The 20190-nt window shown below is 37.0% G+C and overlaps 3 protein-coding genes and 1 long non-coding RNA gene across 5 annotated transcripts; 2 read left to right on the forward strand and 2 right to left on the reverse strand.

Annotated features, from left to right (window-relative positions):
- Nucleotides 1–1901: 1901 nt before the first annotated feature.
- On the reverse strand, nucleotides 1902–3677 carry LOC137738451 (uncharacterized). Its single transcript, XR_011068912.1, has 5 exons — nucleotides 3509–3677; nucleotides 3259–3353; nucleotides 2664–2829; nucleotides 2349–2517; nucleotides 1902–2221 (listed from the first exon to the last, which is right to left on the reverse strand). It is a non-coding gene; the product is annotated as an uncharacterized lncRNA (long non-coding RNA).
- Nucleotides 3678–5071: 1394 nt separating this feature from the next.
- LOC137738337 (2-methyl-6-phytyl-1,4-hydroquinone methyltransferase, chloroplastic-like) lies at nucleotides 5072–8209 on the forward strand. The gene is made up of 3 exons (XM_068477974.1): nucleotides 5072–5783; nucleotides 6125–6431; nucleotides 7810–8209. The coding sequence occupies exons 1-3, from the start codon at nucleotides 5209–5211 to the stop codon at nucleotides 7963–7965; spliced, it is 1038 nt and encodes a 345-aa protein (XP_068334075.1). The 5' UTR covers nucleotides 5072–5208; the 3' UTR covers nucleotides 7966–8209.
- Nucleotides 8210–11253: 3044 nt separating this feature from the next.
- LOC137738275 (calmodulin-like protein 11) lies at nucleotides 11254–13608 on the forward strand. Of its 2 annotated transcripts, none has more exons than XM_068477902.1 (4): nucleotides 11254–11404; nucleotides 11586–11743; nucleotides 11865–11945; nucleotides 13296–13608. In XM_068477902.1, exons 1-4 carry the CDS (start codon nucleotides 11296–11298, stop codon nucleotides 13431–13433), a joined length of 486 nt encoding a protein of 161 aa, XP_068334003.1. In that variant the 5' UTR covers nucleotides 11254–11295; the 3' UTR covers nucleotides 13434–13608. The 2 variants fall into 2 exon arrangements, with proteins under 2 accessions (XP_068334003.1, XP_068334004.1); XM_068477903.1 differs by having other exon boundaries at nucleotides 11296–11371.
- Nucleotides 13609–15358: 1750 nt separating this feature from the next.
- LOC137736134 (uncharacterized) lies at nucleotides 15359–18045 on the reverse strand. The gene is made up of 4 exons (XM_068475460.1): nucleotides 18015–18045; nucleotides 17712–17912; nucleotides 17434–17640; nucleotides 15359–17292 (listed from the first exon to the last, which is right to left on the reverse strand). Exons 1-4 carry the CDS (start codon nucleotides 18043–18045, stop codon nucleotides 15359–15361), a joined length of 2373 nt encoding a protein of 790 aa, XP_068331561.1.
- Between the last annotated feature and the right edge of the window lie 2145 nt (nucleotides 18046–20190).

A 20190-nucleotide genomic window follows, 5' to 3' on the forward strand; every position in this document is an offset into this window, starting at 1 on the left:
ATAAAACTCTACTAAAACAATTGAATTTGGGAAAACGGACGTCGTAAATTGGTTCAGGACGTCGAAAAACCTACGGGGGGACCTTGGGTTCCTTGTATAGCGCAACTTAGGAAGTGAGTTTTCGAAAGGTTTTTCTTTTATTTTCTGGTTCAAGAACTCGTAGGAACTACAAAGGAAGGTGGTCGTGTAGTCATGGTTGTTGTTGTGTGTTGTTGTTGTTTGTGCTGCCTTCAGGGAGGGCTGGTTTTTTAGAGAGAAATGAGAGGGCCGAAAGGTGAAGGAGAGAGTTTGAGAGAGAGAAAAAGAGTGCTAGATATTTTTTTTCAGAAAAGGGGACGGGGACTTACTGGTGCAAGGGGAAACATGTGGGCCCTAGTGGCTCACAAAACAAGGTTGCTAAAGACGAAACTCGAAATATCCGAAAAAATGTTCGACGTTTTGTAATGTAAAATCTTCGTTACAACTCCAAATTCGAATTTGTTCGTGCCTATGCGTTCGTGGCGATGAGTACGATAAGAATAAACTAAGAAAATTAGTAATACGCGTTACGTTGAGGTGGTCAACGAAAGTCAACATTCATGCTTCAAGGCCAATTTGTTAATTTCATACGTTTGATAATATAAAATACGACAAATTTAGAACAGTGTATCACAGTAACCTTTCAATTTACATTTCTCACTTATCAATTAACTCTTTTTATTTTAGTTAGAGTTGTGAATTTGTAACATATGTTGGCATTGGATAATACGAGGAAATACACCCTGCAGTCGACGGGGTACAACTTTTAGTTGCAGTGGGAAGTAATGGCATGCTGATTTAGTATTTGAAGTCGGCAGTGGATGAGCATCTGAATTTTGTTATCAATTGAACTGATGCCTTTTTATTTATTTATTTGGTTTCTTGTAACTTGTATGTCAACCATTTCAGCATTTTGTTTGTAATGGATATTAAAAAGTCTGTAGTTCCAACAGGAGCGCAGATTAGGAGTGTAGTTGTTCCAGTGCCTCAATCGGAAATTTCAAGGACCGGGACTCCAGGTCCTGATTTTTGGTCATGGGAACCCCCTCAGGGTGGTGATAAAGGTTCAGATGGTGTCAGCTACTTGACGACAGCGAAGAAAACTTCAGCACAGTCAATTTTAAGCAATCCGGTATTAGAGAAAGAAGGATCTGTAGATTATCTCTCAATTCCTTTGGAGAGTAAGCTTCAAGAACCCAGTCGAAACCCACCTTTTCCTCCTTTACAGTCACTGATGGAGGTTGAGAAAGTGGACGTCTTTGAAGCACCTTCCTTGAACGAGGAACAAGAACTTGGTGATGAGTTTTCAGCACATGCAGCAGAGGCAGCTCAGGCTCTTGATGCGGTGGATGAGGCGTCATCATATGGAGTGAATACGGATGGATGTAGGTGGTGGAAGGAATCTGGAATTGAGCAGAGGCCTGATGGGGTGATTTGCAAGTGGACAATGAACAGAGGTATTAGTGCTGACCAAGTTACTGAGTCGTGCTGACCAAGTTACTGGGTGGCAAGATAAGTACTGGGAGGCTGCAGATGAGTTTGCCCACAAGGAGCTTGGTTCAGAAAAATTGGGACGTGATGCAACTGGAAATGCTTGGCGTGAATATTGGACGGAATCTATGTGGCAGGTTATTCCACATTGCTACTTCAAACTAAATTTATATGTTTTCTAACCTTGTTTACAATATATCATGATGGATTTTAGCCTTTCTTTCCGGTCAGAAAAGCCTCTTAGAAATGCTGTGTTTCATCAAGGGTTTAGGGTTTAGGGTGTTTATTAACTCATTTTTTCAGTTGAATTCGGGCATGTTAGTTTTGTCTGATGAATATACGAACGTTACAAATCATAGAATAAACTGAAGAGAAAGTTTCGATTTGATTGCATAATTGTGGACTTGTGCACATGGAGAAAACTGCAGACAAGTGGTTGTGAATTTACTCATAATACCAATTGGATGAAAAGGTATTAATTCATGAATTGTAGGAAAGGAGACAACAAATGCAAAGGTTATTTTGTATATGTATTATACGAAACACACAAAAGGGATTGAAGTTCCTCCTATTCTGCAAGTACATAAAGATTAGAACTCACCACTTGATATGTCTCCAGCAATTTCCCGAGTTTTTCCCGAGTAGGACTGCATGTTGCTCTCCATCAGTCACTCCATCAAACATTATGTATTCCATGAAGATTTTTTGTTGACTGCAGAATCAGATAAAAGGGCTGTAGTGAGATTCTCTAGGAGTGTAAAACGATAGTAAAAGTTTCATTGCAACCAAATGAAAGCTAAAAGAAATTATCAAACGCATGAGGTGTAATAAAACTTTACGTGTTCTCTTGGTAGTCTTGCCATGTATCCATAAGCTTTACTAAAGGAAAAGCCCGAGCTGCAGGCATTATCCGACAACAGATTTCTTGGACGGATGCATGAAGTGAAACCGCTCATCCATAGCTAGAAGATTACTATGGAGCTTTTTGATAGCATGAATAATGCCGACCTACATAAGATTAGATGCACAACTGACATGAATTGTTTCAATTAAGGAAGCATACTTATTCAAAGGTTCTCCCATTCCTTGAAAAAATACACAAAATCAAAGTATTCAACATTTCAATGGTTCCCACATTTCTTCCATATGCATACCATTCAATAACAATCACAAATGTGAGAATTTGGAAAAGGATTAGGGTCACCTTGGGCACAACTCCAGTTTAAACTCTCCCTCCAAAAGGCTCCGCCGGCATATCCATAGCAGCAACAACAACAATCTTCCTTCAAAGTCCTCCGGCCGACTCATTTCTCCTTGTTGCTGCACAACAAAAGATTAGCTCAATTGGCACAAACAATCAAACAAAACCCAATTTTCAAGTATTCAATTATTTCAAACTTAACAGTTGAAGTAACTTAAGAAAATTTTAAAATATCAATTGGTAAAGTTAAACATAACAAGGGAGAGAGAGAGCTAATTTTCTGTTTGGTTACTTAGAAAATGAAGGGAAATATAATCTTGACCTTTTGAGATAGGCTAAACAAATTCAAAAACCCACTCCACATGCAATCACTAAAACCGATTAAACTGGTTCAAAAGAACCGGTTTCCACAACCACTTCGAAAATCAGCAAAAATAAAACCAAAAATTCAGAGCTATTTCTCAAAACATTAACTCCCAAAATCTCAAACTATTTCTAGCCGATAACCTTTTTCGAAACCCTAAAAATCACAGTTCAGGGGAACTTACTCGTTGTAGGTTTGAAGCAGAACCAAATTGCTCTTCTTTTTATTTATTTATTTATTTTTTTTAAAGTAATCATTGGGGGTAACATTCTCCTTGCTCTGCAAGTACAATCACACAAAACAAAATTCTAAGCCAAAATATTTTCAAAAGCTTGATAGAAAAAAGTAATACAAATTAAAGAGAAGAAACAAGAAGAATAAAGACAGAGGATAGTGGAGGAGTAGGAACGGGGAAAGGAAAAGAGCTGCCGCACCTGATGGTGGCGGTGGTTCTGCTGTAGGAGAGAGTTGGAGAAACAGGGCTCTGGCTTTTTGGTTGACAGAACAACATATGAATTAAAGCAGTAGTGGATTGAGTATGAGTAAACGCAGCAGCGGTGAAGGAGCGGTCGACGGTTCTCGCTGTCAAAAGGAGCCAACGATAGCTGAAGAATGGAATAACAGATGACCAACACGTTACCAATAAGGCCAAATTAGTCATTTTACTGAAACCATCCGTTTAATTAGTGACTGCTTACAAAGGCCAAAGTTGAGGAGTCATTGTACAGTAAAGTTCGTTTTATTGGAACAATGTTTCCTCAATTTTAACTCAATTCAAGCAGTAGTTCTTTAATTAGATGTCTATTACTATGGTCCACCAACTCATCAAAACGTGTAGCTATGGTCCCTTAACTAAAAATTCATTATCATTGATTCTTCAACTTTAATCTAACTAGAGAAATAGTCACTCAACCTTAATCCAATTGTAGCAATGGTCATTCCAACATAACTTGTTTTGACAAAGTTGAAGAAAATGACCATAACTACACATTTTGATGAGTTAAGGGACTAATAGTAATGAATTTTCAGTTAAAAAATCATTACTTAAATTTGATTAAAATAAAAAAATAATTGCTACAATTTACTCTTAAATTAGCTCATCAAATATACACGTTACTGTTTTTACACCTTTTGGAAGTCAAATAGTCACTATCTAACCATTGTCAAAAGTTAAATGGATAAATTTCACTTGTCATGATTTGTCCTATGAAAGTGTCACAAGACTCGCAACCACCACCCCTTGTCTTGTCTATGAGGCACAAAATGCTGCGTGTCATAATACGCCAAAAGAGAATAATACGTCGCCGCTTTGGCCGTTTTACTTGATAGGGATAGGCACCACCAGTACTGCCGCAACGTGTGGTGCTCATTCAACCGAGAGTCACACACTGACTCTGTTAGGTACTCAAGCGGACGAGCCCAACCCAAAAAATTAGTTCAATTGGTGGGAAGACCCCAATAACTTAAGAATCCTTACATCCCTATAAGTGTATTCGATGTAGGATCATAATATTACACCATTCTTCGAAAGTCGACGTCCACGGTGGCCCTTGCTCTGGTGGCTTTTACTCTTAACGGCAGCGCATCCTTTGGTCGTCCCTTTAAGGTAGCCATTTCCAGGTCATCCTCTCCGCCGCGTTGGGAACCTAAGCTCTGATACCGATGTTAGAACCTGCTCCACGTCTTCTACAATTGTACCGAGCGAAATACCAAAACAATATACTTTTCATTAAATGCTTTTCTTTATTTACAAGCCTCCATTAATACCAACCTCCAACTCCTAACAATCTCGAACTAATTCTTTAACCTAATAAATTCTACCGTACAATTGTTAATCACAGATGATACCATCTGGCATCCTAACACACTGTCCGCGTGTAATCTTCATCTCCGCACAACACACATACGTCGGTAAGCCCTTCCGATTTCCCAATCCTTTCCTTTCTCAAATTTCGCATATATGAATTCCCACTATTCCAATTACCAGGAGTCGACTGTGTTTGCTGCTTGCGTTCCCATTTCACTGTAAATCTCAATCCTCACTGCCATTTTTCACCTTAGTTTCCAGTAATCAGTGAGAAAAAGTGTAAATTTACCTGTTTAAATTTGTGGGTTTTCCTTGTTTTACCGTATCATGGCGATTTCGATGCTTTACGGAGCTCAGAATCTCAAACTTGTCAATGGAATAATAGCAGTAACACCAAGTGGGTTAGGTTCTGGTGGGAAAAATTACCCTTATGGGGGTTTTTCCCAGAAGGGTTTAGTGAGCTATGGCGGTAGGAGTCAAAAGACCAGAACTTTAGTGGGACCCATATGCAGTGTATCATCCTCAAGGCCTGCTTCCCAGCCTAGGTTCATACAGCACAAGCAGGAAGCTTTCTGGTTCTATAGGTTTCTGTCTGTAGTGTATGATCATGTTATAAACCCTGGGCATTGGACTGAGGATATGCGGGACGATGCGCTCGAGCCCGCTGAACTTTACGATAGGAATATGGTGGTGGTGGATGTTGGAGGTGGAACTGGGTTTACGACTCTTGGCGTTGTTAAGCATGTGGATGCCAAGAATGTGACCATTCTTGACCAATCGCCGCACCAACTTGCCAAGGCTAAGGAGAAGGAGCCCTTGAAAGAATGCAAGATAATTGAAGGGGATGCCGAGGATCTGCCGTTCCCAACTGATTACGCGGATCGATATGTCTCTGCTGGAAGGTACAATTTCTGCTTGTTTTGCTTCCTGTAATCAGTGTAATGAGTTTGCATTTAAAGGAATTTCGAAGTGTAATGTGTTTGCATTTAAGGAATGTCAGGTGGGGTTTTGAGCAATGGGGTTATTTATTTGAACTTCAGGTGTAGAAATGTATCATAAAGAACGAGTTTTGTCATTGGAACTTTGATCTTATCCTAAATTTAGCTCAGGTTATTATCGTCTTAAGTCAAATTTCGTTGAGGTGAATGAGAAGAAGTTATATGCTGGTTTTGTGGTTAATCTTAATTAACGAAAGCATTAGTACTTATTTTGTCTTATGCAATTTCAATATTTTGTTTCTCAGTATTGAGTACTGGCCAGACCCACAGCGTGGAATCAAGGAAGCATATAGGGTACTAAAAATAGGAGGAAGGGCTTGCCTTATAGGCCCTGTGCACCCAACCTTTTGGCTGTCTCGTTTCTTTGCAGATGTGTGGATGCTCTTCCCAAAGGAGGAAGAGTACATTGAGTGGTTCAAAAATGCTGGTTTCAAAGATGTTCAACTGAAAAGAATTGGTCCAAAATGGTACCGTGGTGTCCGCCGCCATGGCTTGATTATGGGTTGCTCTGTGACAGGTGTTAAGCCCGTATCTGGGGACTCCCCTCTCCAGGTAATATATTTCTTTATCTGTAATTGATTTCTATGTTCCGGGGCTTATGTTGGAGTCTCTTTTTATAGTGAATGAAACTCTTGTTGGTTGATTAATGTCTGGACTCTCACATGTCTATAGCAACATCTTGCAATAACAATTTGGGGTTGTGTAAAGAATTTATTTTATCTAAGAAATCATCGCTAACTATAAAATAGCTCATCAACTAGCAGAAGACGGAAAATTCTGCTTGATTTTTTTGTCATATCAAATGGCATGTAGTCCAATAAATACTTCTTCCAATTCAAATTAGAGACTTGCTTGTTGCTACACTTTTGAAATATTTTGTCTAGAGGCATCGTTATTCTACTTTTGAGCTGGCAACTTAAGAATGAAGTTTGTTCCAGAGAAGGTGATATGGCATGGTTTCTGCATATTAACGAACACCCTGATACATGTTATTTTTTAATCGTTATTTTTACGAGGATTTCTCTTATTTCTGATGCCATGTTTGGATACATTTACCTTTCCATGTTATTGTTTTCTTAAAACTGCGTATACGTTTTTGTTTTAATATTTGTTTACAAATTCTTTTGGAAACTAGATGTGTTTGGAAATTAAATGCGACTATAGTGATTCGTTGTGGTACAAGAAATGATTTGGTCATGGCGGTGGAGGTGGCTGCAAGAATTTCATTGGAGTTTTTATATTCTCTCATTTCTTCATGATTGTTTCAAAATTCTACTAGAAACAGTGAAATATGCTGGAAGTTAAACACAAGTATATAAATTTTTGTGTGCTGGGAGAGGTTATGGTGGTCAGTTCTTGTACTAGCTACTAGTGACGGTGCATAACAATGGTGGTGGTTGTGACATAAATGGTGATGCTGGTGGAAATAGTAATGGCAGGTGTGACTCTGGGCAGCCATGACGGTGCTTGAATTAGCGGAAAGGGTGATGTTGGTGATGGTGTTCTAGTGGTTGTGGTAAAGGTATTAGTGGTGACAACCGACAAATACTAGTGGTGGTGTTGGCGACAACGCTGGCTGTGGTTCATTTTAGAAGCAAAAGCAGAAAACAGGAGGAAGCAATACTAATTAATGCTATCTAATAAGATTTTGGATTTGGACACTTTGAATATATATGAGGGTCTACATGAAGATTTGGTATATAGTAGTTTTAGTTCAAAAGCAAATTTGGGGACACTTAAGTTTGTGAGTCGTTATAGGCGAGGACCATTTAATCGGAAGATGCTCATCTACGCTATTGAGGATTTACTCGTGTACCTAGATGATATCTATTGAAAATTGAGCAGAAAATGCAGTAGGTTTACGTGGGAGGCTTATTTTTGCTTTGATAGATTTACTTCTTGTATTTATTTGATGCTTGCTTTGGTGCAGCTTGGTCCAAAGGTGGAGGATGTCAGGAAGCCTGTGAATCCATTGGTGTTTCTTTTTCGGCTCATTCTCGGTGCAACTGCAGGAGCTTACTATGTGCTGGTTCCAATTTACATGTGGATTAAAGATCAAATTGTTCCAAAGGGCCAGCCTATCTGAAACAGGAGTTACAAAATGTGAAAGGATTATCAGCATTTCCTACGGTTTGATCCCTTCTTTTCCCTTTCTTGGGTGAAGCTAGCCAGTTAAGATAATCTCTTTCATTTGACAAACGCACGTCTGTGAATTTGTGCTGCGGGGGACGCACCTTTACCGCATAAGTTTTTTGGAACTGTGTTGAACAAGTGACTTAGTTGATCCGTAATTTCGTGTTGCTTTTATGTCATAACATTTCGTTTTAAAATGTTGGATGGTGTCAATGCTTTTAGCCGGAAGATGATGAACAAACTTGAAGTGTTAGTCGATGGAAGTTGGGTTTTGAGGTAATCAAAATTTGACTTCTCGAAGAATACTATAGAAAAACAAACAAAGAAACATTCAACCCTAAATTTTAAATTAACAAAGAAACATTCAATCCCAAATTTTAAGACCAAATTTCAATGGCAACTTCACTCAAAGGATGATGCTACAGCTGCTTGGGAGGAGCATTCAGTTTTCAAGACTAAATTCCCAGATGTCACTATGCCTTCCACATTCAAGCCTCATTTCATTGAGATATTTTTTAGTGTGCTAAAAACACGGTTCGTTACACCAAGTGTAATAAATACAATCGGTTATGATTTTTTTTTTCAAATTTTTAACCAATTGTATTTGTACGCTTGATATACCTGGCCTTGTTTTCGGCATACTGAATTTTTTTTTTTTTAATGTCACATGTCAGCATCATATCAATGGGAATTGTAACTAGATTCTGTTTTGGTGGTTGTTTAGGGCTCGTTTGTCAAGTGCTTTTAAATTACTAAAAGCACTTTTAAATAAAATATTTTTGAGTTATAAAAACAGTTGAAGTGTTTTTGCTAAAAGCATCCAAAATATACTTCTTATTAGAAGCACTTCAAGTATTTTTTTACTATTATTTTGCATTTTAGTAAAATTTAATTCTAAAAACATTTTATCAAAAATCAAATTCAGTTGTTTAAAGGAACGTACAGACGAGCCCTTAGTTGGGAGAAGTGGGTTACTTTATTTGGGAGAAGTGGGTTACATTTTATCAAAAATCAAATTCAGTTGTTTAAGGTATCGTTTGGTATGCAGACGGGACGGGACGAAATGGAATGGGACGGGACTGGACGGGACAGGACGGAACGGAACGGAGCGAGATCAAAGATGCCCTCGGATGGAAACAAGGAGGAAGAAGAAGGAGACGGAGATGTTATAATTTTTTGTTCCACGGATGTGGAACGAGTCGTTCCAGGGGGGTGAGGTGGAACGAAAATTCATCCAAAACTCGACCCGTGGAACAGCTCGTTCCACTCGTTTTAGGCACACCAAACGTGGGACGGAACGCCTTGTCCCATTCTGTTCCGTCCCGTCCCACGTACCAAACAGTACCTAAAGGAACGTTCAGATATGAATTGTATAAGTTGTTGAGTCAATCAATAAAAGTTACTTCCTTCACATCTGAGCGAAAACTGACACGTGGCATCATGTCGACTGCATCTGATGTGTTGTTTTTCAATTCGCCGTACCACGATTTCGATCGTAAAATAAAGGAGTGACATGTGTGATAAGGGTTATGTTGAACCTTTATTATTATTATTTTTTATTTTTTTTTGTGATAAGAGGGTTATGTTGAACTCGAATGCTATACTTTCTTTCTTATATAATTCATTTATTTAAGAGAATTTTAACGAAAATTTTTTGATATTATTTATTTTAACAAAAAATCATATTTTTATACTAAAAAGTTAATCATGGTATTATTCACTTTACCCTTTATTTTATCTTTATCGTTAAAACTCAAAGTTTTCAAAGTCTTTTCATTAGTTTTCCTTTTATTTAACGAAGCATGTTCCTTGAGAATGATCAAATTCGAATAGGCTTTCCAAACCTGCGAAGGACCAAAAATAAGGAATATGCAACTAGAGGTCAAGTAGTAAAATGTGGATTACGAGGTTTTTTTTTATATTTAAATGAAAAATTAGAGAACTCGGGTTTGAAATATGTTGTTGGTGTGGAAGCTAGACTTATGGTCAGGGGAATGTTGAAATGTTTCTGTGAGTCTTTCCAACCCCCAAAAAAGGTAGAAAACCGTAACTCATCACCAGTTATCCCTCCTTCTTAAAATAAAGAAAAAAATAAGAAAGGCAAAACATACGCAAAATGCAGATACCATCCATGTAAACGCCTTGAAAATACCAAGTACTATTACCAATATTTTGTGTTCTAATTAAGTGAGTGCTACTGCTATCGAACTTGTGGCTCACATCTTTTTGTTATACTTTTTTGGCATTTATTATTTGTAAAATAATTCAAACTTATATAAAAATAAACTCTAAAAAAGTCAAAACAAATATGAACTTGTTTATTCATCTAAACAAAAAATAAACAACTCAAATCGAATCGAATGAGAGAGAAAGCTGAAAAAATAAAACGAACAAGATATAAATAAGAAACGCAGCGTGCTTTTTGGGGCTGGAAAATTTGAATGTGGGAGCAATTTACACACCTCCCCATATCCTCAGCGTCCTAGTCTTTGAAAGCCTTGTGTCTCCCAAACATCAAACCCTTACAGCTGTCCTTTCTTATATTTATTTATTCATCTGCATTTACAGTGAAGCAGCTACATATATCTGCCTAAAACTTTCTACAACCATATGTATGACGACTATATTTTATATTTTATAGGACCACTCTTAACTTTATTTAACTGTTCATATATTTTTGGTTTGGATGATTTCAAATACACATATTTTGTAAGACAACGCCTAAAAATAAACGGTTAAATTGTTAATATATATATATTTTTTGCCTCCCTTTCACTAAGTTCCATGTAGAAACCAGGAAAAAAAGCTAAAGATTTGGAAGTCATATGATTCTTTTTAATAAAGCCAAGACTGTAACAACAAATTCCAGTCATGCATATATAAGCTTTGATTTGACCACCCATTTTTAATTTTACTTTCTTCTTCTTCTTCTTCTTCTTATATTTTATGAGAATTGTTATTGGCATTCCAAAAATCTCATTCTACACTCCAAACTTTCTATATTTGAAAAGAAAAATACACTTGTGAGGAGTGTAGAATGAGATTTTTAGAGTGCCAATAACACTTCCCTATTTTATTACTACTAGTTTATTAAAATATTAAACAATGAAAATATGCTCGCACTTGCCTATTAATTACCCCATTGGAGGACTTCTACTTAAACCCAGCTAAGATTGAGCTATACTCTAACTCAACATTCTCTCTCTCTCTCTCTCTCTCTCTCTCTCAGAACTCTTTTTCTCTCTCTAGACTTATTTGTATTTTGAAAGGCCAAGTAAAGAAGATGGCAGACGTACTAAGCGAAGAACAGATTGTTGAGTTTAAAGAAGCATTTTGTCTATTTGACAAGGATGGAGATGGTGAGTTTCCTACTATCATGTCCTCCGTTCTTGGTTAGTCCTTATTCTCTATAATATATAAACATATATAACATGTTCTTGCATTAGCCAGCTATATATAGTTTGTTTACCTTTTCAGATTTAGAAGTGCGTGCACAAAAACTAGGCGCTCGTTTGATAACTATATGAACTGGCATTGACGGAAAATATTTTGAACATGTACATGTTTTATTAGGTTGCATTACTGTGGATGAACTGGCGACGGTGATTCGGTCTCTGGATCAGAATCCGACGGAGGAGGAGCTTCAGGACATGATAAGCGAAGTGGACGTTGATGGAAATGGGACCATTGAGTTCGCAGAGTTCTTGAGCTTAATGGCAAACAAAATGAAGGTATAAAATTATATATGCATGGCACTGCAGATATATAGCTTGATTATATAATGATTAGTTAGTCTTAAAATGCCATATTAGTGTTCTTAATTATGTTTGTATGAATGTATATATGCATCAGGAAACTGATGCAGAGGAGGAGCTCAAAGAGGCCTTCAAAGTATTTGACAAGGATCAGAATGGATACATTTCAGCTACTGAGGTAAAACACAATATTAAAATTCCATCTCATTAATTAAATTCATACGCAACGATTCCTTTGAAAATTTTGATTAAATAGATAAAAGGTTATAAATTCCACTGGCGATTAAGCCAGTTAGTCTAATTCTGTGAACATTTTGTTCACAAAACATGTTTTTCATGTGTTTGAAATGATTATTCATAGTGTTGCATTAGAACATATATTAGCACCAAGACATAGTTAAAAGACCGAAAAAAACATATAACAACATAGAAGAGACTGTAATATATAAAGAGTGATAACATTATTTCCAAAAAGAAGTTTTACTCAACATAAAATTTATAATTCAAGCAGTTAAAAACGTTTACGATTTACTCCTTTGCGTTGGGACCTCTATTCAAATCTGCCTTCCCTAAGCCCTTGCTAAAAAATGTGAGGTTATTCCCCGTATACAATATTATTAATACCAACGACCCAATGGCCTACAAGCTTCGAGCTGTTAACCTCTGATAGGCCACCAAATTCAGAATTAGTGATGGCTTCATTGCAGGGATTGCCAGCATGGATTCTGATCCGGATGCAGTTAGAAAAATATTAGTGTGAGAATCATATGCCTAAAGTGATACTAATACTTGCTTATAAAATGTTTTATTTGGGTATTCGTGAAATAATTTCCAATATTTAATCTAAGTAAATCACATCCTTTTAGGTCATCTCCAATCAAGGATTATGTTACATTTAGTCCGAAATTGACAAAATTGGTCTCCAACAAAAGGATTAAAGGAAATAATGCTAGATAGATTACATGATGTGTTACCAATAAGAAATAAGCATGTTAATCAACACTTAAGTAATAATCTAATCATCAACTTCCATATCATTTAGTGTACAAAATTTAGTCTAAACATTTTGTCTTCTTAGCACTACCCCTAAAGAGTAATGCTAAGTTTGATCACATGACAGAAAACATGTAATCCAATAACAGACTAAGTTCCCCTCCCCCCAAAAATAATAAAATATACCCCTACGTAGTTAGAGATGAAAAAAATTAACTCTAAACCCTACATAGTTAGAGATGAAAAATAAAATAACTCTAGAGTGATCTTTAAAATTTTATTTTGAGAGGATGAAAAGTCTAAAATATAGCCAAAGACAACATCCAGCCCTCCATAATCGGAGATGGCATCAACCCAAGTTCTTAGGAGATCTATCCGTATCTTGATTCCCTGTACATTTTCGCATGCAATGAACACTCACCAAACCTTCATTAGACAATGTTTATCTTGTTTTCCAAATGGACCTTTTATTTCCAACAGAATCTACACTTCACATAATCATGTTTGTTCATGTTCTTGATCTTTTTTTTTTTAGTTGAGGCATGTAATGATCAATCTAGGCGAAAAATTGACCGACGAAGAGGTCGAGCAGATGATAAATGAGGCGGATTTGGACGGTGACGGACAAGTGAATTACGATGAATTCGTGAAGATGATGATGACCATTGGATGATCCATATTGAACAAAATTCCCTCATTCAAATTCATCACTAGCCCTCAAGCAATAAACTTGTATTCATGTTGTCAAATGACCAAAAATGTAGGAGTACTTGACTAGTACCCTTTGATTTGTTCAGTTTATTCAATTCCATATTGTATTATTTTTCAATTTCTAGTTAGTCAAAATCATGGTGTGCTTCAATGTGATGATGTATCAAAATCTTTGTTCAATGTGATATATTTTAGCTCAACCATTTATATCTTCTTCTGATTTATATTCATTTCATTCCAATTTCTTTTGGAGTGATTTTTGCACAATTTTTTTCTCTTTTGCACACTCGTATTTATTTATTTTATTGATTCTTCAATTCAAAAGTCAGAATATAACAAAAAAGAAAGAAAAAACAAACGTGAAAATAGTTTGTTCTTTTTTCTTTGTCTTTTTATTTTGGGTAATTTATAAGATTATCTTCCAACTCATAAGAGGGGTTTCTTGATTTGAAGTTTCTCCAACTTTTGGTCGTGAGGTCGGACTTTGACCAAGATCAATGGGTGGAAATGTGGTTTCTAATATGAATTGAATTTCATGTTTTGGGAAAAGGAGAAGGATAAGCTGTTCCTTTCACGTTAGTTTCTTTGCATTAAGTCAATGACTTCATATTTCCCCCAAGTCTTTGGCTTCAAAAGTTCAAACCTTAGACCGTCCTCAAAACCGCGTGGAATGCGGAAACTTTCGTCTCTATCTCTGTGTGCCCTAAACCTACACCGCAACTCATCTGCTTTGACTATGTCTTAACACTCAAGAGGCTTTCAGTTCTGCTGAGAGATGAACATAATCCTATTCACTAATCTAAATGTGCTTCTCTCTGCATATTTGAGTTTGAATCTTTCTTCTCACAATTTAAATTAAGATGAAGGAGATATTGCTTGTATTGGAAGAAAAAAAAGGTTGGATTATGGCTCGATGTATCAAATGTGAAAGAATTAAATGTAGACATGGCCTGGTATTATGTGAAGCAATATTGGGTTGATCAGAACTCGGTGGTGTATATGGTATGGTATGTTTCAAGGCCAATCATGTCCTTCTCTGTCTGGCCTGGTCCCAGTTTGCTTAGGCCAACCATTGTCCTATTGGAATCCAGATTTAAAAAATGACTCTCAATCATGAATCTATGGTCGGTGCTTTGATGGTTCCTCCATAACTGCACTGATCTTTCGGTTTTTTCTTCTCGCATTTCACTTTGTCATGTCGCTGGTTGTATATATTATATTATATTTATTTCTCTCCGGCTAATTTTACAATATAAGTTATAAGAAAGATAAATGCATAGTTACGTACAACTGGTGATATTCAAGATTCTCTTTGACCGCGATACTAGAAGTTCTGATGATAGGTTTAACAATTTGGCTCATACCATCTCTCTTGCATCATAATCAAAAGGTTAAACAGTGATGATAGTAATACTGAAAAATAGTAATTTTTGTTAGACAACACTAACCTCATAGGTTTAAGTTGATAGAGAATAATTTATCAAATCATTGTATTATATGAATAAAAATGAACAAATATTACAATCAGAAGCACCATATATAGCTGCCTTTAATATAATTCGCTCCAAAACCTTACAAATTAATTATCTCTCAGTCAAATAAATAGATGGAATTACATCAGACGGTAACTTACACCACAAGGTACTGTAAGTTTTGAGCCAAATAAGTAAATAAAGAAGCAGATGGAACAAGTGAAAACAAACACTCTTTCTTGGCTTCTCAAAGTAACCAAGAAAATAAGTTTAAGCCAAATAAGTAAAAGAATAACCAAGAAAATTACCAGTCTCCCTCCTGATCAGAACTCTATTTCCCAGAGAACTCAAATTAATTAGAGAGAAAATCACCAATCAAAACCGGTATATTCAGAGCATATGAATTAAGAGGCATTCAGTTAATCACAGTTGCACAACACATGCAGTTGGTAAAGAGAGAAGACCGCTGCCTGCGCCTTGCTTTACCTTTCGATGAAGTAGTTGGATCCCTAGCAGCTTCTTTAGTATGTGATTCCAAGAGATTCTTGGTTGAATCTTCAGCAGTCGACCGGTTATCATCTTCGTGTGGTGTAACAACAATACCAGCTTCTTCCTCTTCCTTCAAGAATCCTAGGAATGAAGTATTTGACTTCTCTGAGTTACTTGTTTCCAATGTGATGACTTTCTCTTCCACCAGCATTGCTTGGTACTGTGAAACACCTTGTTCATATCCGGTGTACTTGATGCAGCTTCCAAGGGTAACATCATCACCTTGGCTTGTTGAGCCTTCTATTGCAGCCTTGTCATGATACAGCAAAGGGGGAGAATCCGATTCCTCAGTTCTTGCTTCATTTTGGAGATCAAGGCTGAAGCTTGGAGATTTTTGTATCCGAGCACGAACATTCAAGTTATCAACATCTGATTCAGTGCTGGATCTTCCCACATTTTCTTGTGTTTCAAAATCACAGCTTACTGATTCAGATGTTTCAACCTTTTCACATTGTTCATTGGATTGGCTGGCTGGAATTTTAGTTTCTGCTTCTGCTTCTGCTGCTGCTTGAGATGGTTTGGTACGTTGTGTAACATGTTGATCAGGCATGGCGAGTGCCAACTTGTTCATGGAGACTAATGCTTCAGCTATCCAGTTATTGAAATCAACAGTGGAAGCTTTCGTAGCAAAGAAGTCACTGCAATTCTCTTGCTTACAATTTAGGATTGAGTCATTGGTGCTTTGAAAGGGCAGAGCCTCTGATTGATCATGATCAACAGCAATTGCACACGAAGGTTCAGTGTTATTCCCATTTTCTTCAGCAGTTGTCTTCTCTGTTGCCTCCTTTTCCTCGTCATTGCAATGCACGACAGTTAACTCCATTGGAACCATTCCAAGTTCCGGGACCACCTCAACTTTCTCTCCCAAGTTCAGGAAGTGGTACTCAGAAGCCTTACTTTCGTTTTCAACACACATCATGACAGCTAGGTTGCCTTTCTCAGCAACTTCCGTCTCCTCAGTTCGACAATCTTTGTTGCTTAAAGGATTAAATACACGTACCTTTTCGCCACTCTCAAGTATAGAGACAATCATTGCAGCTTCAGATTGAGGCTCACTTGACTGGAAAGAATCTGATTCTATCACTGGCTCTCCGCAAGATTGAATTGTGTTTCCATCATGGTTGTTCTCTCCATTTTCCAGCACTTTTTCAATTTGCCTGATTTCCTCTTCCACAATCATGCATTTTTCTTCGGGTTCAGGAGCTTCTGTCTTGGAGTTTGCAGACTTAGGCGCTCGAATGGCTTCCTGCTCTAATTCGGAGCAATAATTTCCAATCAAATCCATCTCAGTTGAAAACTCCTCATGACTTTCAACCTTACCTCCATTGGATGCTATCGTTGTAATCGTGGTGCTCAATCCACATTCAACCTTACCTCCATCTCTAGTTTCAGACTTCTCTTCGGAGGACTTGAATTGTTCTTGGGATGCCTTCTGCTCCAGTAATAAGTCCTCCCTTTGCTTCTCCCTAATTGAATCAGTGTTAGAATCAACACTTTCAACCATAATTTCCAACGCCTCAGTGTCTGAGAGGTGGCCATTCACCTCGAAATCAAGATTTGATCCTAGGGAGTCTTCACTTCCTACTTCTAAACGTCCACTGCCATCTTCTACAGTTTGGTCATCAGCATGAACTGTATCCATTTCATGATGATTTAACTCCAAATGTGTTGATTCCTTAGGTTCTGGATCATGTGAAGTGGACATTGTCCCCTCTTCCTCTGTTGCAGTTAATAGCATATAAGTACTATGGTGGGGTTTTTTGTTTCCTTTCTTCTCATTTAAATATATACTCATATTTTCTAGAAAAGTTACAGAATTAAATTTTAATGTGAACTACATAAAAATTTCTAAAAACACTATAACTTGTACTAACTAAGACAGAATAAATGATTGAAAAATCTAAACGAAATATTTTTTTAACCAGTAGAATGGAGACATACCTTTCTTGAAAGAAGCCTGCTTCTCAAGCTGATGTTTGATTGTTCCTTGCAGATCACTCTCCTCCGTTTGTGCTATTGGCTTCTCATATCCCGAGCCTTTCAATAATATATTTGCTTGCATTTCACCGTCTTCTTCACCTGTTTTGTTCGATTCCAGCGCAATATTTGAAGATTCATCAACAGGTTGAACTTCAGTAGCTTCTTGCTCTATGGACAGAAGGTCAATTGTTAAGTAGTGACAATAATATTTAGTAACAGTATTAGGAAAAGTATTTAACCTGTTCTGTCTAATATCTGATCATCAACAGAAGGATCTCGTTTTCTCTCTGGACCATCGGAAGGCAAGTTAGTAACTTTTTCATGAAAATCTGTTCCTTCGTCTGCAGTTACTATTCCATTTTCTTCTTTTATCTCGTTTGCACGAGTAGTTTCCGCCAAAGGTTTTTCGCCAACTTCAACAACTGTTGTGTTCTCTTCATCTGCAGGAGAATGCAATTGCAAATAGCTCATGACTTACGAAATTATGCATCAGCACCACAAAACAAATAAAACTTCTCAAAACAAACTTCAAATTTCCATACCTCTCAAACCTGATGTGTTGTTGTTACCCATCTCATTTCCCATCATCAACTAAACCAAATCCTGCAGTACAAGCAACTGCAGAAATCACCAATCTTCTCGAGTTTTTCGGATCGAGAGATAAATTCAATTCAAAATCTGAGTATAAATTCTAATATACCACGAGATGATGTATTCACATGCAGATAGCTATAAACATTTTCAAGTGTACAGCTTTCTCTCTGTTAAGCTGCCATGCCAGGGTGTTTGCACTTGATTAAAATAGGGTAGTACTACTTCACTGGTCTTTCTTGAAGCAAACGCCTCATCCTCTTTGCCTTTTTAGCTGACACTGACATTCTTTGGTCCTCAATTTAAAAGTTTCCATGAGACAGACATTGCTAACGAAATAAAGTTAATCAATATAAACAGCCTTTTAGTGTGACCTGCCACTATGATTATGTTGTTTATGCAAAAGATTAGGCAGTATTATCTCAAGGACACTATTAATTAACCTAGCTAATTAAGGAGAGACTTTTCATTATGATGGGAGCACGGGTGATACACCACGTGTTTTTATGGAAATGGTGAGAAATTTTACTTTTTAAGTTATTAACTTTTTAACACACATATTCCACCATTTATATAGTGACACGTGGTATACCATTCCGTGTACCGATCATACTGAAAAAATCTCTCCCAATTAAGTTTTTTTAAGCAGCCAGTTCTGTAAATGCCCGGCACAGACAAACAAGAGGCGTTTTATTGGCATGTAATGGTTGCTCAAATTCCGGATGGGACACATCATGCGGCTTGGTGTTGTGCAATCGAGAGACACAAGTCACACAACACTAATACTACAATAGAATCACAAACATACCTGCTTGTGCCATTTTAATTTTGGACAGTTAACTTCAAACACGTCCAACAAACTACATATATTTCACGTATGCGACGGTTGTTGAAATTTAGCATACCTTAGTCTACCGCTCGTACCATGGTCATCTCAGCTCGTTCGTACTTCTTCCACGTAAACAATGGGACATGGAACTATTGGAAAACATTCTATTCTATCAACCATAAATTGTGTCCATTATTTGGTTGAGTATGAACATCCAGATTACAAGATTAGGGGAAAATGATTAGAAGGGAAGGACACTTGGTTCTGACTAAGTGGCACGATCCAAATATAAAAGGAGGATGATTCTCTACCTTCCTAATCTTTCTACTCTTCCATTCCCTTCTATTTGAATGATCACGGTTCAGTCATGTCAACATCTTATATTAATTTTTTTTATAAAAATAATAAGACAAAAAACAATGTGTGAGAAGAGAGGATGGAAATGAATGAAAATAGGAGGGTAGAGAATCTTCCTCCAATATAAAGTGCTAATTGGCCACAGTTAGGGTTTGCATAGGGGCTCATGATAGTTGTGCATTGTTTTCGGAACCCTCCTAGCCTTTCTACATGCTTAAAGGCAAGCAACATTTGGACCCTCCACACTCTTTTTCTCATTCGGGGTAATGGACAGATGAGTTGTGTAGAAATCCACCCTAGTTAATCACTTTTCAGCAAAATATTAGGCGTGGAATAATTATACCATATTGCAGCCATCTGCGTCACCCTCCTTTCCCTATTATTTTTTTTCTTTCCGGTTAAATTCCCTTTATTTGAGATAAATTGTGTTTAGTAGGAGAGATTAGAGATATGTTTGCCCACGGTCAAAGAAAACCAAGAGTTCACACTTAAACAAAGAAATGTAATGTTCAATTTGTGCTCGATTAGTTTAGGAACACGATAATATTTCTGCAGATGGTGATATTCACACATTTTTTTTACGCACACTTCTCAATTTCGACTGTCAGGTTGAATGAATTAAAGTGAAAAAAAAAAAGAGAATTGTTATTGGCACTCCAAAAATCTCATTCTACACTCCAAATTTTCTATATTTGGAAAGAAAAATACATTTGTGAGAAGTGTAGAATAAGATTTTTAGAGTGTCAATAACACTTCCCAAAAAAATTAACAAAAAATGTGTTGAACTTGAAGGTAAAAGAGATGTGTGATAGCACCACACCGCAAGAAAAATTGATAATAATCGCTATCATTAGTTTGTAAAGAATATGATGAAGAAAGGTCTATTAGTAGCTACGAGCTAATAACCCCATTAGCCATCTGTATGTCATTAACCCACACAA

This window comes from Pyrus communis, chromosome 6 (assembly GCF_963583255.1).
Source record: "Pyrus communis chromosome 6, drPyrComm1.1, whole genome shotgun sequence".
NCBI classification, from domain to species: Eukaryota; Viridiplantae; Streptophyta; class Magnoliopsida; order Rosales; family Rosaceae; genus Pyrus; species Pyrus communis.

What these genes read in the sequence shown, in the direction of transcription:
- LOC137736134 (XM_068475460.1), bottom strand. Translation starts at nt 18,045, where the DNA reads ATGGGTAACAACAACACATCAGGTTTGAGAG. An exon ending in TCAGATATTAGACAGAACAG is followed by an intron (nt 17,641 to 17,711) that starts GTTAAATACTTT and finishes TTCTGTCCATAG; the next exon opens with AGCAAGAAGCTACTGAAGTT. An exon ending in GCAGGCTTCTTTCAAGAAAG is followed by an intron (nt 17,293 to 17,433) that starts GTATGTCTCCAT and finishes TAACTTTTCTAG; the next exon opens with AAAATATGAGTATATATTTA.
- LOC137738275 (XM_068477902.1), top strand. Translation starts at nt 11,296, where the DNA reads ATGGCAGACGTACTAAGCGAAGAACAGATTGTTGAGTTTAAAGAAGCA. An exon ending in TAATGGCAAACAAAATGAAG is followed by an intron (nt 11,744 to 11,864) that starts GTATAAAATTAT and finishes TATATGCATCAG; the next exon opens with GAAACTGATGCAGAGGAGGA. An exon ending in GATACATTTCAGCTACTGAG is followed by an intron (nt 11,946 to 13,295) that starts GTAAAACACAAT and finishes TTTTTTTTTTAG; the next exon opens with TTGAGGCATGTAATGATCAA.
- LOC137738337 (XM_068477974.1), top strand. Translation starts at nt 5,209, where the DNA reads ATGGCGATTTCGATGCTTTACGGAGCTCAGAATCTCAAACTTGTCAAT. An exon ending in CGATATGTCTCTGCTGGAAG is followed by an intron (nt 5,784 to 6,124) that starts GTACAATTTCTG and finishes TTTGTTTCTCAG; the next exon opens with TATTGAGTACTGGCCAGACC. An exon ending in CTGGGGACTCCCCTCTCCAG is followed by an intron (nt 6,432 to 7,809) that starts GTAATATATTTC and finishes GCTTTGGTGCAG; the next exon opens with CTTGGTCCAAAGGTGGAGGA.